At 40.2% G+C, this 17,684-nt stretch overlaps 1 protein-coding gene across 10 annotated transcripts in view; it reads left to right on the forward strand.

Moving 5' to 3' along the window:
• Window positions 1-17,684, forward strand: part of TRIM55 (tripartite motif containing 55) — a 44,429-nt gene that overhangs the window by 16,332 nt on the left and 10,413 nt on the right. The window contains exons 5-11 of one of the 10 annotated variants that reach the window (XM_063079919.1): window positions 4,039-4,272; window positions 4,593-4,615; window positions 4,718-4,842; window positions 6,115-6,350; window positions 7,935-8,187; window positions 9,470-9,557; window positions 11,865-15,618. In XM_063079919.1, the coding sequence (XP_062935989.1) occupies window positions 4,039-4,272; window positions 4,593-4,615; window positions 4,718-4,842; window positions 6,115-6,350; window positions 7,935-8,187; window positions 9,470-9,557; window positions 11,865-12,003 (1,098 nt within the window). In that variant the 3' untranslated portion in view covers window positions 12,004-15,618. Of the gene's footprint in view, window positions 1-4,038; window positions 4,273-4,592; window positions 4,616-4,717; window positions 4,843-6,114; window positions 6,351-7,934; window positions 8,223-9,469; window positions 9,558-9,629; window positions 15,619-17,684 lie in introns of those variants that run through there. The other 9 variants (XM_063079915.1, XM_063079921.1, XM_063079917.1 and 6 more) reach the window with 9 other exon arrangements.

Below are 17,684 nucleotides of genomic sequence, written 5' to 3' on the forward strand. Positions count from 1 at the left end.
GGAGGGGGTGGGTAGGTATATAGTCCGGAACTGGACTTAAAGATACGTACTGTTTTACTCAAATAAGTGAAAATGTATGCTAAACGCAAGGAGAAATCTTTGAGACGAGGAAGTTTTTATGGAAAAGAGATAAACATGGTTGCTAGCATGCTTTTGCAGATAACAATTGTCCTTTAAAGTGTGCTACCTGCAGACATTTCGATAATGCAGAAGTCATATTTTTTCCCATTCTGTTTTTCAGGTTACTAGAAAGTAAGTGTTGAAAGTGTTGCAGGTTCACGTTTACAAAGGCACAGTAGGTACTACATTCAGCGTAATCACTGTTAGTAGCTAGGTGGCCTCTGAGGACATCTTTTTCCCTAACATATACCTGTTCCTTAATTAGCTTAGAGGATGAATTGATAACCTGAGGTATTTGTTCTTCCCTGGCTTTCACGGCACTTTGATGATCTTGTAGCCAAGGAAGAGTGAAGGGCATCTAAGTTCGTCTCATGTGTTGGTTCTACCTCAGAGAGTAGGAAAGACTTTTAATTTCATGGAGTATTTCACGTTTGATTATATTAGGTTAACCTGAACATCTTAAGATAATTTCTAAAAGTATTTTAAGTCCCAATTTCATAATTCCAGGGAAGAGACATGTATTTTTCCCATTTCAGAAACAGATTTGTCTCGTACCATATCTTGCACAGAATTATATTAAAGGCAAATTAAGCAAGAGAAAAAAGTGCTATTTTCTATAATAAATTAGAAAATATAATAATTCTATATTTTATATTTATCATTCTCTAGAATACTAGAAAATTGTGGCAGGTTTTTAGATCATATAATGCCTTGTTTATAGTAAGCAATTAGTGAATCTTGTTGAAGGAATGAACTAATGGACATAATTCTGAAACAGTTTAAGGTTTCTTGCCTTTAAAATGCTTACCTTCAGCACAGTAAATTTGTTAGAAGGCTAAGCACTTCATATAAATTTTTTTTCAAGTTACTTAAAAGTAAGGGCACAGCTGGGCGTGATGGGAGTAGCAATGACCCAGGAATTCAAAGACCTTCACTCTAGGCCACACATCAACAATAAATGGTAGAATGGCCCTGAGAAGTGACAACTTTGTTGGGTTTCAGGCTCCATATGAGTGCAGTCATCTGGAGCATTCTAATATTCCATGAACATTCAAAATTCCCCAACTGAAAAACTCAAATTAAGGAATTGGGACCTAATTTAATAAACACTGATATAGTGCCTACTATGTGCCAGGTAATACTACAAGTGCTTTACAAAGTATACAGTGATAAAATTATTATAAAAGCATAGACCATGCATGGGGCAGCCTTTTTTACACTGTAATAGCAATTTTATTAAAATTCAATATAGTGCAAATTGTTAAAAAAAAAAAACACAATAGATATAAAATAATACAGGAATGAAAGTAGTTATTTTATTTAAACAACTAAATAAAATTTATATGGACAAAATGGTAAACAAATCTTTATTTGGCTTGAGAGACTATACTAAAATACACATGACTCCACATCATTCTAATTGCAAATGATTTGGCTTTCATAAACTAGCATGTTCTCACACATATTAAATCACATAGAAGAAAACCTTTATGAAACGAAGATATTCTATCAGTATCACATGTTAATATAATATTTACTATAAATGTTTTGAGTGCACAGTTTATTTTAGAACAAGCTGAAAACCATTATATGTTCACAGTAAGCAGCAGGGCTATTAAATATTAGAGAGGCATATCTCAGGTATGCAGTAGGCACATGGCTGCTTGTAAGCTTAAAAGAGAGTTAATAAATGCAGTGGAAGAAAGATTGATTGGAAAACGACTAACAAGCTTCACTTCCCAGGCCTGGTTGTAACAGTCCAAATCTCAAGCCAAAGGGCTTGAAATGGATGGGAATTTGGCAAGTCCAGCAATTTCCATGTCTTGACATTCTCTGTGGGCCCTTGTCCTATTACTTTGACAACTGCCAAGAATCCATGCATTTTCATTCCCTCCCCTACCCCCTCTACTCCTACTCATCCTTTAAGGCAAAACTCGGGCACCATTTCCTCTAAGAAGCTTTTCCTGAGCCAATACCCCTGGCTCCCCACAAATGTCTCTCACCTACACAAAGGGTTGGATTAAGGTCCCTCATGTTCAGCCTATTATATTGTACTACATTATTGGCCCATTTTCTTTCTCATGCAGTGAACTGTGAGCTCCTGGAGAATAGGAACTATGTTTAACTCATTTTTGGATCCCCAAAGTCTTGCATAGTACATGATACAAACGACATGCTTAAGAAATATTTGTTAAATGAATGAATGAATTGATGAATGGATGACAGCAATAACTGGTATTTACTATTCAAATGGTTTGAACCCTTGAATCTCCTTCATGCACTATAATTTGTTCTGGAACTGTGATGAGAATGACTATGTTTCAAGGGAGGCAGTGGAGTGAAGGATGTATTTCTTGCACATCAGCGGAGTATCTTCATAATCAACAATTTGGTTTAGTTCATCTTTTTTCCCCCTTCCTCTGAAAAGAGTAGAGAAATTGGGGGAAAATGAGACATAATTTTAAAATATCCATACAATACATATTTATTGAACATCTACTATCCAAGGTGGTATGTTTCCTAGGCAGACCCAGAGTCTACCCTTAAGAAGACTATAGTATAGGTATTTAAGAAACTCATGTAAAGGAAGAACGCAATACATGATATCAAATAGATCAATGTTTACTAAAATAAAAAAACATGTGATAAGGGTCATATGGAGGTCAGAGATGTCAGAAATAAATTAGCCAGATTCCTAGAAGACTCCACTGGGCAAGAGAGTTAGGTTGGATCATTACAGCTCACAGTCTGTTCTCAGCTGTAAAGATCCTGTACTCAGGGATGGTCAGGTCCAAGGAGATTGGCATATGAACACACCAAGCTTACTGAAGCTTGAAAAACCAAAAGGCCAATGACTAGGCCAACTGGAAAATTAATTATCATTTAAACATGGTCTCAGAGTAAAGGAAACTGGATGGTAAAGAAATGCTTCAGCCACGCAATGAAAATGTGCAAGCCAGATTCCAATACATCCTTTCTCTCCAGGAACAATGACCAGAGCCAGTATTTCCCTCTCTTAGACAGTATTGGGTAAATAGAGGATCTGGTAGATACACGTAAATGCCATAAACGGTAACTATTATGGGATTTCAGAAGGTTAAAAGATGGCATTGATAGAGATCAAGGGAAGCTTTATGGAAGAAGTGGCATTCCAACAATGTCTTTGAGATGGCTTAGAGTTTGCAACTGTGACTCGGGGGAAAGTATTGTAGACAGAGGGGAAAGTGTGAGCAAAGAAAGTGAGTGGTTTGTTTTTGCTGGAATACAAGGTATGTGATGGAGAATAGTGGAATATTGTGAAGGAAAGCTGGAGCCAGATCATGGAGGGTCTTGAGAGCCAGTTATGAGGTTTAAAAGTTATTCTTTGTGTAATGGGGAGTCATAACAGAGAAAAATATATGATTAGAACTGTACTGCAAGAAATTAATTTGGGTTCAGCATGTGAGTTGGCTTGGAGGAGGAAACCCTCGGGAAGCTGCAAAATCTACATGAAGGAACTGAAACAGTATAGGTGGAGCAGAGAGAGGCTGAAAGGTATGGACCAGGAAGTACATACCATAGGTTTTTCCTTGCACGTACACACACATACACCCCACAAAGAAAAATATAACCTATTACCTATACAACCCAAATATAATGTAAAACAAAACCTGTTGTAATTTATAAAGAATAGAAAATTAAAAAATCATTGATTCACTTAGCCAATTTGATTTTTAGATTGTCTAAATATCTAGTTTGTAAAAATGGGATTTCAAAAGCATCAACACAGTGGGTATCTATACCCAAAGGGACAGCTTAAGGGAAAAGAAAAAATATTCTACATTAAGTAAACGTTTTTGTCTCCCAAAATGTCCAGGTGATTTCTCCAAACAGACTTTATTTCAAACACTTTCTAACATTAACTAACCCAACTAACAGGAATGCTGCAGAAAACAGAAACAGGAGCTTTGTGAGAAGTTTGATTACCTGTATGGCATCCTGGAGGAGAGAAAGAATGAAATGACCCGAGCCATTACCCGAACCCAAGAGGAGAAACTGGAACGTGTCCGCGCTCTGATCAAAAAATATTCTGATCATTTGGAGAACGTATCAAAGTTGGTTGAGTCAGGAATCCAGTTCATGGATGAGCCAGAAATGGCGGTGTTTCTGCAGGTAAGTCTCTTTTTGGCACCAAGGAAACAAACCCAAAAGGTGGGTGCCGGAAAATTTGTTGTTATCACATTTTCATTATTTTACCAACTAAAATATAACCCTCCTATATGCTTATATCTTTATGTATTTAAATAATTCAGTAAATATATATCTGTGGCATTGCTTAAGTATAAGAAGGATCTGATATAAAGCAGTAATTATTTATGGCATTTAGAAACTAAGCTACGAAATTCTCAGAGTAAGCACAGGAAAGAATCAAGTCTCACCACCCTCTTCGATGAAAATAATTTCAGTTAGCCTATTTTTGTTTGCCTTCACAGAATGCCAAAACTCTGTTACACAAGTAAGTAATTTTTATTTTATGGAAAAATACATATCTTCATTTTTATCCATAGCTATCAAACTTTAAACAGTGACAGAAAGTGGCAACTTGTCTTTGTTGCAGAATCTCTGAAGCCTCGAAAGCATTTCAGATGGAGAAAATAGAACATGATTATGAGCACATGAACCACTTCACAGTCAACCTCAATAGAGAAGAAAAAATAATACGTGAAATTGATTTTTACAGAGGTTTGTTATCCTTTTGCCCATTTGGCCAAAATTGCAGGTGTGTGAAAGCTGCAGAAGAATTCGGTGGGAGGGAAGGGGAGATTTAGAATCACCGCCAGAATGAGTGTAGACAAGTTTACGAGGATCATAATCCAGTGTGAAGCTCTATTTTATCACAGGATCATATAGTTTGTTGACAGTGTTTATTCAGCTTTACATATCATAGTGTCTATTTTAATGCCATTATCAGGCATTTGATTCTGGGTAATCAAATACTTAATAATTGATGGTGATATGATTTGTTAACTTCAACCCTACACAAAGTGTTAACCTCAATGATGTCAAGTGCCATCAGGAGCAAGGTTAAGGATGAGATAAAAATAAAACATAGGGCTATATGTGACAGCAGATCAACTTAACATAATTAAACTTTAGAGGACAAGAACAGTAACAAGTCATAAAATAAGTCACAACCTGGAAATAAAGCTGGTCTATGGAACCAGATATACTCCATGAGCTATAAACACATCCCTGTACTTTGGCTCATAAATCCCACTCCTGGAAACTTATCCTGATGAAATAATTGAAAAGAGGAAAATAACCTTGGAGCTGACCAAAACTTTGATCACCCTGACTCATCTCAGCCCATGTGCATGATGACACCCCTTGGCTAGACCACTAATAATGCCGTGAGGCAGTACCAGTGCCCACAGGTGTAATTGGAGAGGCAAATCTTCAGCATAGATCTTTTTAAAAAATTACATCATATCATCCTTAATGTTGTCTAAGGGAATATTAAGAGGAGTGGGTTAGGAAGAGTCATGGCATTGATACTGGCAAAGGGCATATATTCACTGAACAAAGGAGGTGAGCAATTACAATGAGACGAGGGTTTGTGTGATTTCTGAGATAGGGAAGAGAGTTGCCTTTCTATTTACTTTGCCAGAGATGAGGAAGTGACAATCCCAGCCTCCAGGAGCTTGCAGATGTGGCACACTATGATAAAGACATGAACAGGCTCTGGGGGGTGAGGCGGATGGTGTGCAGTGAGGGTGAGGACTTTGTACTGGGGAGGGAAGCGAGGAGGGTGGTGACGGTTCCTTCCCATTTGTCACATCCACATTTGACCTGAAGCACAAAGCCCCAGCAGGTCGCACTTGGACTCTCGTGGAGCGTTGGCTGGAGAGGATTTCCCCACCCCAGCCTTAGCCTGGGCTGTACCTACTGGCCACTGACTGTTTCCACAGCTGCAGAGGTTGTTGTAACAATTTTTAAAATACTTTACCTTACCAGAAGATGAAGATGAAGATGAAGAAGGGGAAAGAGAAGGAGGAGGAGGAGAAGCGGTAGAAGTAGAAGAGGGAGAAAATGTTCGGACAGAGTCACCAGGAGAAGATGCAGGTCCGGAAAAAGCCTCAGAGCCCTCTCTGCTGGCCTCGGAGGTCCAGGCTGTCCCAGAGGCACCCCAGGTCTCCTCTCCAGTGCCTCCTCCAGCCCTGCCACTTGCCACAGATGCCCCAGTGACACAGGTAACCATTCATGACTTCCTTCCCACAGGACATGCAGCTGGACGGCCTGACCAGTTTGTTTCACATTAAGAGAAAGATTACTATACACCAGACATTTGCATGTGGCAAACAGAAGATTCCAGGACAGTCACGATGACAAGGAGCAAGGTCCTCTAGGTGCTTCCACAGGTTCATAGTTGTTGTAGCTGGCTGGCAAGACTTACTTTAATACCATTTTTCCACCAATAACACCCTCAAATCTGAGACAACCTTTGTCTGGAAAGTGTGTGTGTCTGTGTTTGTGCAACATGTTCATTCCTAGAGAGCTGATATCATGGGGATTGGGTTTGCTTTTTGTTGCTTAGTGAGTGCAGTGCAGGGTATAGGGTGAGACATAATATAAGGTGAGAAATAAAAGTGATTATATGTTTATACTTTAGAGTTTTTAATTTTCCTGTAGATAATAGAGGGTGTAGAGAAGCCACACTAGCCATGTCCCTGTTGCTTGTTCTGAAATACAACTGTATCTTTCCTTCAGTGGGCAAGCAAGTGAAGCTTGGTTTTCTATGTGTTTGTCATTTGATGAGACTGCGTATTGACAGACTTTTTAAAACATAACTTAGGGGCCTGCCCCGTGGCTCGCTTGGGTGAGTGCGGTGCTGTTAGCGACGAGGCCGCGGGTTGGGATCCTATATAGGGATGGCTGGTGCGCTCACTGGCTGAGCATGGTGCAGACAACACCATGACGAGGGTTGCGTTCCCCTTGCCAGTCAGAGAAAAAAAGAAAGAAAGAAAGAACACATATCTTAGGAAATTAGCTCACCCCAGATGCTGCACCTGATTGGCTGACCTTATGTTTCTAAGATGTCACTGTCCAGTGTTCAAGCCTTTATGCAGACTCCATGACACTTCAGCACACAGGATCCGACCTGTTGAGCTGGGGCAATGCAGACTTATCAGAGAGGAGCCCTGGTGTTGCACCTGCTTTCAGGGTGGATTGAAATCATCTGTAGGAACAAAATCTCAGAGGAAGAACTCATAGATGGGACTATATTCTGTGCTCTATCTCCACAGGAAACTAGGCGAAACCAGGCAAAAATACTATTTATAGTTTCTAAAATCTTGAAATTCTGGGTCTACCGATTGTGCGGAAATTGAAAAAGGTGTAGTGACTAAATGAGGGTTAGATTTGATCAGTGAGATCAATTTTTGGTTTTTAAAAAAGAATTTTTGGGGGCCCCCATATGATGCCCCCCAAATTATTTCTGGTCAACAGTTTGACCCTTCTCTTATATCCGATATTTTATAAGCAACTTTTACTTGAGGATTCTGCTTTCTGCCTGCTGGGGCTACCACCTAGTGACAGACAAGCACAGAATAGAAGAGGGGGCACACCCAGTTGCCAGGCAGGGGGCGCTGTCGCCAGCGTTCAGTCCTTAGCACTTCTGAGGGTGGGATGAACTAACACAGCCACTAAGTTGGGAACTGCACACAGAAAGCTCAGTGTTCAAACCCGAAGGGAACTGACATCCATTGCTTTTATTTCTTCTTCTTCTTTTTTTTTTTTTTTTTTTTTTACTTTTGAATTTATCTGTCTTGATGAAGGGGGAGGTTGTGCCCACTGGCTCTCAGCAGACCACAGAGTCTGAAACTCCAGTCCCTGCAGCAGCGGAAACTGCGGATCCCTTGTTTTACCCTAGTTGGTATAAAGGCCAAACCCGGAAAACCACCAGCAACCCTCCTTGCACCCCAGGGAGTGAAGGTCGGGGGCAAATAGGGCCTCCCGTTTCTGAGGATTCGAATGTGCAGAAGGCAGAAGTGGCAGAAGCCGCAGCCGATGAGAGGGTAACAGTGAGTGGTAAGGAAACTAGTTCACCTGCAGCTACTTCTCAGGTTAGTGTCCTTGCTCTTGTGTCTGAACGCTTTTCCATGTCCCCAGGGTCCCGCTGGAATAGGCCACAGCGGGAAAGAGGGGCTGGGTGGGGCGGAATACAGAAACCACTCACCCCCCAATGTTGGCTTGTTTTTTAAGCATTATATAAAAGAAAAAAACAAAACAAAACAAATTTGACTTTGCTCTGCCCATGTGTGGTCATCTCACACCTGGCTTCCCAGGGAAGGGGACACAAGCGACCCTGGCCCTTTGGCATGCCCTTGAGAGCTGCTTTGTCTGCAGTGACTGGCTGGTGTCCCAGGTTCTCCTTTGCAATGGCCACTTGCCCTTGCTCAGCCTTTCCTGTGTCTTCCTTGGGCTTCCAAAGACTAATCATCTGCTTTTGTGTCATTCCCCGCAACCCCTATGGAACACATTTGAATTGAGTTTTAAGTCTGCTCAGGAAAAATAACCTCTGATTCATGGATTCTAGGAGCTGCTGGCTATGGCTAGACAAAGAGAGTCTTGGCTTGATTAGACCTGAGCTTCTTAAGCATGTGCTCTTGGGAGCAGAAAAACACAGGTTTTCCTTCATTGGGATTTTTAAAGGGGACTCTTGATACTGTTTTTTCTTTATACAGTGAAAGTTCAGAGTCCATGTCTTCTCCCTAACACTTGGTTAGATGTTTGCATGTCTCAAAGAGTCCATAGGAGAAATATCTTACAATTTCTTTGTAAGGAAGAATGTTCATGGCTACTCCATACTCATGAACATTCTCCAATGACGTGTGCTGTGAGTGTCGCCCAGACAAGAGGCTGTAGAGAAGCACTCTCTCGTTCCTGGGTCAGCAGGTGATTATGGACAACAAACACCATTTTTTCAAAGATCAGAAAATGGCTTCTTATCTTGACTGTATATGCTCAAGCAGACCTCAATTTCATGAGGTAATCAAAGGAAATGGTTTTTGAAAAATTAAAAGTAGCATGCTTCTGTGCCAGGTATTTATTTTCACCGATGAAAATGACAAAAGTAAATGTTTGGTGTAAGGAAAACTTTCGAGGTGGTTTTGAGATAAAAAATGGAGTAGACTTTGATTATTTCTGGTTATGGGAATTCTTATTTATTTAGTGGAAGCTGCGTGAGGGGAACTGTTTTCTGAAAACAGTAGTGCAATGCTCCAATCCAAAATGAAAAGTCCTTCTAAGTGATGTTGAAAAAAATGATTTGTGATAATATCAGTGAAGCTTTCTTCTTGTTTTCTCACAGGAGTTAGCCATCTGCCTAGCACTTTTGGCTTTTCTTGTACTTCACTACATCTGGAGTCAGATTCAGTGCTTGATTTTTACTTTAATGGGTAGGAAATATTTTCTTTTCCCTTGACTAACACCTCATGTAGTTTTTTTTCCATAATGTTTCTCTTCTGTAGGCCCAGAGATGAATTTCTCCCCAAAGCTTGAGGCCCGGTCATCTAAAAAGAACGTGTTCACAGATAATCCTTGTGGCTTCAAACTCCCTACAATGTACTCACCTCAGGGCACCTTCCTGAGGAGACTTGCTCCGTTATCTGTCCCTGCATGGGGGGCGCCTGGACTCAGAACAGGGACTCAGTGGGCAATTATTCAGTAATCCAGTAGGAGTGAACCCTCCAGAATGTCATTAGGGGAGGCCATTTCAAGAGGTGTCCATGACGCTGTGAGGATTCACTGCATCGAAGCAGAGGGAGGAGAAGCAAAGGCTTGTCCAGGAACACGCAGGGTTTCCACAGATTAAGTAGCAGCAGCTCATCCGCTTATCTCAGAGGTGCCCGGGAGGTGGCTGGATGACTCCTGCTGGGGAGGCTGCATAGGAAGTTCCCACACAAGTGAGCAGGTGGACTAGGTGACTTCTCAGCTATCTTTGAACCCCCAGGCTCTGCAGTGTTTCTCCTGGGAGAGGAGGTCTCTGAGAGAAAGGTGTCCTGGGTGCGGCAACATCTGGGGACTGTAGCCAGGTGAGATCTAAACGAGTAAAAAGCCAGAAGATCAATGCACACTTACCAGCCATAATGAATTAGAACCAAAGAAAGGCCATAAAGTCATCTAACAGTCCCTGCATATTATTTTCGAGTCACCTTTCTCATAGTCAAGCTTTTGCTTGATTGATTACTCCTATGAGGTTTGCTTTGAGGCTGAATCTTACTCCTTTAATAGCCTTTTGAAGGTCATAAGTTTAATTAATAATACTTAAAGATCCAAACCACATGTACTTTTGAGTAAATGACCCTGCTGGGCCTGAGACTCAGCTCCCTGTGCCTGTACCTCAGCAGCATTTCAGGGTCAATGGTGCTGAAAGTCCTCAGCTGCTTCTGGGTCACTTTTCCCTGGATTGACATGGACTATTCTGGAAGGCCCATCATAGACTTCCTTTCTGCCTCATTAGCCATCTGATCAGCAGTGGCAGTGGGATCTTCACGGGTCTCCGCTGTGTCTGTAACTGCATGTAAGCAGGTCCTGCCCTCAGTGTCTAAGAGTCAGCTGGAAACCTGGGCAACCTAGAATGTTCCAAGTGTCCTTATAGTCTGCTCAGCTGCCTAACTCCTCCCGACATTATTTGTGGTAAACGCAGTGAGAGCAAGCATTGGCTGTGGACTCAGCAGGATGAATAGAGAGAAAAATCCATGCTTTACTGGAATCAGGACCTAACTGTGGATCTGAATAACTGTCTGAAGAGTTCCATTTACATTCTGAAAATTCAGGTTTTGGGTTTTGTCACCTTATATATGTTTTTGTAATGCTTCTCCGAGGCTGCAGGGGGAGCCTCGCGCTTCCTGGCTGCCATCCACTGAGCCCATGTCCTGTACGCTGACATTCATATGCCTGTCTGGTGAGATGAGGGGGCAGCAGGCGGGGCGGGGTGGTGTGGGTTGACATTCAGTATTGCAAAGAACCTTGCTGTGTCATCTTGGTGTTTGAGAAAGTGCCTTTCACTTTGAGGAGGAAACCTGTTTCTGACGGGGTACCACTCTTGGATCCCTGAAATGGGGTATGGACAGGTCAATACAGACCTCACCAAAGTAGCAAACTCCTGGCCTCCATGAACTTTTTGCAGGCCTCATTCACCTCCACCACCTCAGAACAAATTTACCATATTCGCATTTGTCCAGTGCAAAGTTGGCTTGCTGGAATTCCACACTTCATCATTAGGCTCACCCTGAACACTGAGGATGTGATACAAGAGTTCCCCTTGATTCACTGGTGGGCTTACCTCTCTTCACCGGATGGTCCCTTATCTGAGGGCAGTATTGCCTAAGAAACTCAGAAGCATCTCAGCCTCATCTGCTGATCTGTAAACTCACTTCAGCCTCCATCAGCTGAACTGCAAACCTTCTATGGAGGCAAATGATGTATTTCCAGGTGACTTCCTCATACCCATTCACACAGTGGAACCTGCCCCTGATTTTGCTGCCTGTGATTTCTGATGCTGGACAATCTCTCCTTCATCACATGGCTTCTCTCTTCACCCAGTCTGCACGGAGGAAGATTAAGTGTTAGAAACTGGTCATGGTAAAAACCCAATGTCAGTTCCCTCCACCAGTGGTGGCCGGGGCTCCTTTTTGTTAGATTGGAACAGCATTATAACCTTCCCCATCCTTCTTCTCTAAGAAAACATAATTTCTCAACAGGTTTGGATTCAGCCCTATGGTGAATTTGAATCTCATGAAAGGCCCTGGTTCCCAACCATCTGCAGGATGCACTTTGAACCTGGTCACACCCCAATACTCCAGAAAATTGTGCAGAGCCCTTGTACGTGAACGTCTTTAGCTGCCCTCTAAGTTTCTGCCCTTCTGGGCCATGCTGCTGTGTGCTCAGTCAATGCAAAGCCGTCTGGTAGAAACAACATTTGATCTATTTCTTCTGTTAACTTTTAGATTTATTTTGAAAAAATTGCACCATGCCCTAGTCAAGCTCAGAAAACAAGACAACAGCAAGGTGGGAGAAGGACACTATGGACAGGCTGGCTGCCCTTGGAAAGCAGTCTCTGTGAGGCCTCGTCTCTTGGGCTTGCCTTGTTGTGTCTGTTTCCTGGTCCAATCTGCTTCCATGCTCTGCCCTTCCTCTCCCTACAACACTTACATGCAAATTATTCCTGCTCGCATCCACTTTCCATGGACAATTGGGCATTTTATTGGGAATATATGTGGCAATTAAATTTGAACGGAGGTGAAAACAGAGCAATGAAATCCCCCTTCCAGGTGTTCTTCCTCTCCTCTGAGTGTGGCTAAGTGTCCTCCTGTGGAAGAATCAGTCCAAAGCATTTAATGGGAGCTGTGCAGAGCACAGGGGTTTCCAGAGAAACGTCTCCCTATTTGGTGGATTAATTCAGCAGCTGCTCTGGCTGATACTCGAGCTGGACATGGCAGCTGCCTCAAGGTCAGAAGACCTGTGCTTCCCACTACACACACAAGCATGTGCACATATGCACATGCCAGTGAGAGAAGCAAGAGCCAAGTGCTTTGGAGATGGAGACTTTGGCATTGGAATCTGTGCAATTTCTGCCTCTATAAAGACCCACAGCTCAAGAATTTCACCAGAGCATGAAGTCATAGTGGAAAGAGACACTAAAAGCTTTACCATTTCATAGCTATTTCTTGTTTCAAGAATAGAATATCCACTTTTAACATGCCATTCTTCAAGTCTGAAAATAGACAAATGCATTGGGCAGAAATTCTGCCAAAGCTCAAGGCAGTGGAAAGGTCAATGAAATTAGAAGAAAGGCCCTCAATTCTAGTCCTGGAGCTGCTTCTGCATCTGACTCTGGAACTTCCATTTCTTTGAGCCTCAGTTTTCTCACCAGGAAAACAAAAGGACAGTTCAAAGAATAGATTTATGTATTTATGCAACATTGGACAGTGAGGATTCTAATACTAAGAACTTTATAATTTGTTTCAGGATGTGTATTAGTCCATTTTTGTGTTGCTCTAATAGAATACCTGAAACTGAGTAGTTTATAAAGGACAGAGGTTTATTTGGCTCATGATTCTGGGACAGCTGTATCTGGTGTGGGCCTCAGGCTGCTTCTACTCATGGCAGAAAGCAGCAGGCAGAGGATGAGTGCAAGATCGCTTGGCAAGAGGAAGCAAGAGAGAGAGAGAGAGAGGGTCGAGGGGAGGTGCCAGGGTCCTTAAAACAACCAGCTCTCACGGGAACTAATAGAGCAAGAACTCACTCATTACCCACCCCCGCCAGGGCATTAATCTATTCGTGAAGGATCTGTCCCATGACCCAAACCACTCCCAACATTGCCAAGTCAGAGATCATATTTTGATATGAGCTTTGCAAGGACGACACATCCAAACTCTATCAGGATGTTTTCATTGGGAGGGTTATGGACTTAGGCCTGACACAGTTCATTCTGAGTGACTATAATAACAACAGATTCTCAGTGAAATAGATGGGCCATTATATTTCTGAAAATATATTTCTTGTCTTGAAGCTCTTACATAAGTCCCCGTTTCCCAAACTGTTTCCCAAATCTCTTCCTAAGCACCATAAGCATCCATTTAGCTGAATGTTTACACAGCTGCTATTACCTCCTTCGGATTCCATGAACTTCATAAAATTCATGATTGCTCAGCTCTGAAATCCACCTAGAGGTACTCATAGACCTCACTGTCCAGTAGAGCAAAGAAAAGATGTGCACATTAGAGGCAGTCACAGAATATTAGATGGATGAAGAAATAAAAGATATGTAATTTTTTAAGGTTTATTTGTTTATTTTTAAATGGACACGCACGTGACAATTGTACATATTTATGGGATACATGTGATAGTTAGATACATGTATGCACTGTGTAATGATCAAATCAAGGTAATTGGGATATGCATCACTTCAAACATTTATCATTTCTTTGTGTGTTGGGAACATTCAAAATCCTCTCTTCTGGCTATTTTGAAATATCCAATAAATTATTGTTAACTACAATCACCCTACTGTGCTATTGAACACTAGAACTTATTCCTCATACTTAATTGTATTTTTGTACCCTACATCTCCCTGTCCTCTCTTCCGCACCACCTCACCCCAGCTCTGGTAACCATCATTCTACTCTCTACTGCTATGAGAATCACTTTTGTAGCTCCCACATAAGTGAGAACATAAGATATTTGTCCTTCTGTGCCTGGCTTATTTCACTTACATAATGTTCTCCAGTTCTATGCATGTTGCTATAAATGACAAGATTTTATTCTTTTTTATGGTTGAATAATATTCCATTGTGTATACATACCACATTTTCTTTATTCATTCATTTGGTGATGGACACAAGTTGATTTCATATGATGGCTATTGTGAATAGTGTTGCAATAAACATAGTAGGGCAGATATCTCTTTGACATATTTATTTCCTTTCTTTTGGATATATACCCAGTAGTGGGATTGCTGGATCATATGGTATTTCTATTTTTAGTGTTTTGAGGAACCTCTATACTGTTTTCCATAATGGCTGTACTAATTTACATTCCCGCCGACAGTGTATAAGATTTCCCCGTCTCCGTTCTCCTCATCTTTGCCAGCATTTAATATTTTTCATCTTTTTTATAATAGTCACTTTAACCAAGGAGAGATATCTCATTGTGGTTCTTTTTTTTTTAATTTAATTTTATTTTATCAGTATACAATGTGGTTGATTATTGAGGCCCATTACCAAAACCTCCCTCCCCCGTCATTGTGGTTCTGATCTGCATTTCCCTGGTATTAGTGATATTGAACATTTTTTATATACCTGTTGGCTATTTGTATGTCTTCTTTTGAGAAATATCTATTCAGATCATTTGTCCATTTTTTAGTTGGTTTATTTGCTTCTTTGCTGTTGAGTTGTTTGAGTTCCTTGCCTATTCTAGTTATTAATCCCTTGTCAGATGCATAATGTGCACATATTTTCTCCCATTCCACAGATTGCCTCTTCACTCTGTTGATTGTTTCCTTTGCTGCACAGAATATTTTTAGTTCGATGTAGTCCCATTTGTCTATTTTTGCTTTTTTTCTTTTTGCTTAAGATATGTGATTTTTAAAGTCATCTTTATTGAAGTATATATACACTAAGTTACCCATTTTAAGTGTACAGTTTAATGAGTTTTGACAAATATGTAGCCCTGTATAGCCACCACCATAATTAAGGTGTTAGAATATTTTCATCATCCCCAAAATTTCCCTCATGTGCCCTTTACAGTTAATTCCCTCCAGCACCCCAGCCTCTCGCAATCACTAATGTATTTGCTTGTCATTATAGCTTTGCCAGTTCTAGAAGGTCATATAAATGAAAACATACTGTATGTAGACTTTGGTGACTTCACTTAGTGCAATGCTTTTGTGGTTCATTTGTTTTGTTGCATATATCAGTATCTCAATTCTTTTTATTCCCGAGTAATATTCCTTTGTGTGGTTACCACACAGCATAGTCATCTATCCGTCACTTGATGGATGTTTGTGTTGTTAGCAGCTTTGGCTATTATAAATAAAGCGGCTGTGAACATTCACATGTGGATCTTTGTGTGATTATATGTTTTCATTTCTCTTGAGTATAATACCTAGGAGTGAAATTGCTGGATTGTATGTCAAGTTTATGGCTAACTTCACAAGAAACTATCAAAATGTTTTTCATAGTGGCTATTCAATTTTGTATTTTCCACCAACGGTGTATGTTTTAGTCATTCTAATAGGTGTGTCTAGTATCTATTTATGGTTTTAATTTGCATTTTCCTGATGACTAATAATGTTGCCAGCTTTTATATGCTTTATTCATTTTAATACATTTTTTGGTGAAGTACCTTTTTATATCTTTTGCCCACTTATTACTGGGTTTATTGTCTTCTTAGAGAGAAGTTCTTTATGTATTCTGGGTAAAACTCCCTTATAAGATACATGTGTTGCAAATGTTTTCCAGTCTGTGGTTTGCCTTTTTATTTTCTTAACAGTGTATTTTGAAGAACAATCTGAAAACATTTTTAGTTTTGATGAAACTCAGTCTATCCCTTTTTTCTTTATGGTTTGTGCTTTTTGTGTCCTATTTAAGAACTCTTTGCTTAACTCAAAATCACAAAGATTTTCTCCCATATTTTCCTCTAGAATTTTTATTGTTTTAGCTCTTAAATTAAGGCTAAGACCAGTTTGTTAATTTTCATGTATGTGAGGTAAGGGTGAAGGTTTATTTACTTGTTTGTCATGTAGATATCCATGTGTTCCAGCACTATTTGTTGAAAAGACTATCCTTTCCCTCAGTGAATTACCTTGATAGCTTGGTAGGAATTCAGTTGACACTTTTGTGGGCCTGCTTCTGGAATCTATTTAGTACCATCTATCTGAATGTTTGTCCCTCCATCGATACCGCACTGTCTTATTATGACTTTATAGAAGTCTTCAAATAAGGTAATGTAAGTCCTCTCACTGTGATCTGGTTTCAAATTTTTGACTGCTTTATTAGTTTTACTGATCTTTTTTTAAGAACCAGCTTTTGGCTTTATTAATTTCCTTCATTTTTTGGTAATTTTTTTTTTATTTTATTCATTTCTGCTCTTCATTATTTTCTTCCTTATATTTACTTTGGATTTGATTTTCTCTTCTCTTTCTAGTTTCTTAGGGTGAAACTTTGGATTATTGAATTGAGCTCTTTCTTGTTTTCTAATATAAGTATTTAATGCTATACATTTTCATCTAATCACTGCTTTAGCTGCATAACACAAGTTTGTATGTTGTATTTTCATTTTCATTTAATTCAAAACACTTTCTAATTTATCTTGTGGTTTCTTCTTTGACCCATGGGTTTTTTAGATGAGGAGTGTTTAATTTCCAGATATTTGGAGATTTTCCAGATGTTTTTCTGTTTGACTTCTGGTTTAATTCTGTTGTGGAGAGAGAACATACTTTACATGTTTCCAGTAGTTTTAGATTTATTAAGATTTGTTTTATGACCCAGGATATGATCTACTGTAGTGAATGTTCCACATGCACTTGAAAACACAAGTATTTTCTGTTGTTTTGGGGCAGGGTGTTCAGTAAATGTCAGTGAAGTCAAAGATTGAGGGATGGTATTGTTCAAGTCTTCTGTATCTGGGCTGATTTTCTGTTTACTTGTTTCATCAATTGCTGAGAGAGGAATATTTAGGTTTCTGATGATAATTGTGGATTTGTCCATTTCTCCTTGTAGTTCTATCAGTTTTGGTCTTGTGCATTTTGAAGTGCTGTTTAGGAACATTCACACTTAGCATTGTTATATTTTCTTGAAGAGTTGATACTAAGATAAGTGTTTTTTTTTAAAAAAAACCTTCTTATCTATCCCTCCTCTTTTCATGTCCACCTGTGCAAATGTGTGTAAAGAGGGTCCCCATTCACATATGCTATCTTTCAAGGTAGCTTTAAAAAGATGGGAGTAGAGGGAGTCTGGAGAAGAAAGGTGCTGACAGTTCTTCAAGCAGCAGGACATGGAGAAGGATTCATGGCTCAAATC

Source organism: Cynocephalus volans, chromosome 15 (assembly GCF_027409185.1).
Source record: "Cynocephalus volans isolate mCynVol1 chromosome 15, mCynVol1.pri, whole genome shotgun sequence".
Taxonomy (NCBI): domain Eukaryota; kingdom Metazoa; phylum Chordata; class Mammalia; order Dermoptera; family Cynocephalidae; genus Cynocephalus; species Cynocephalus volans.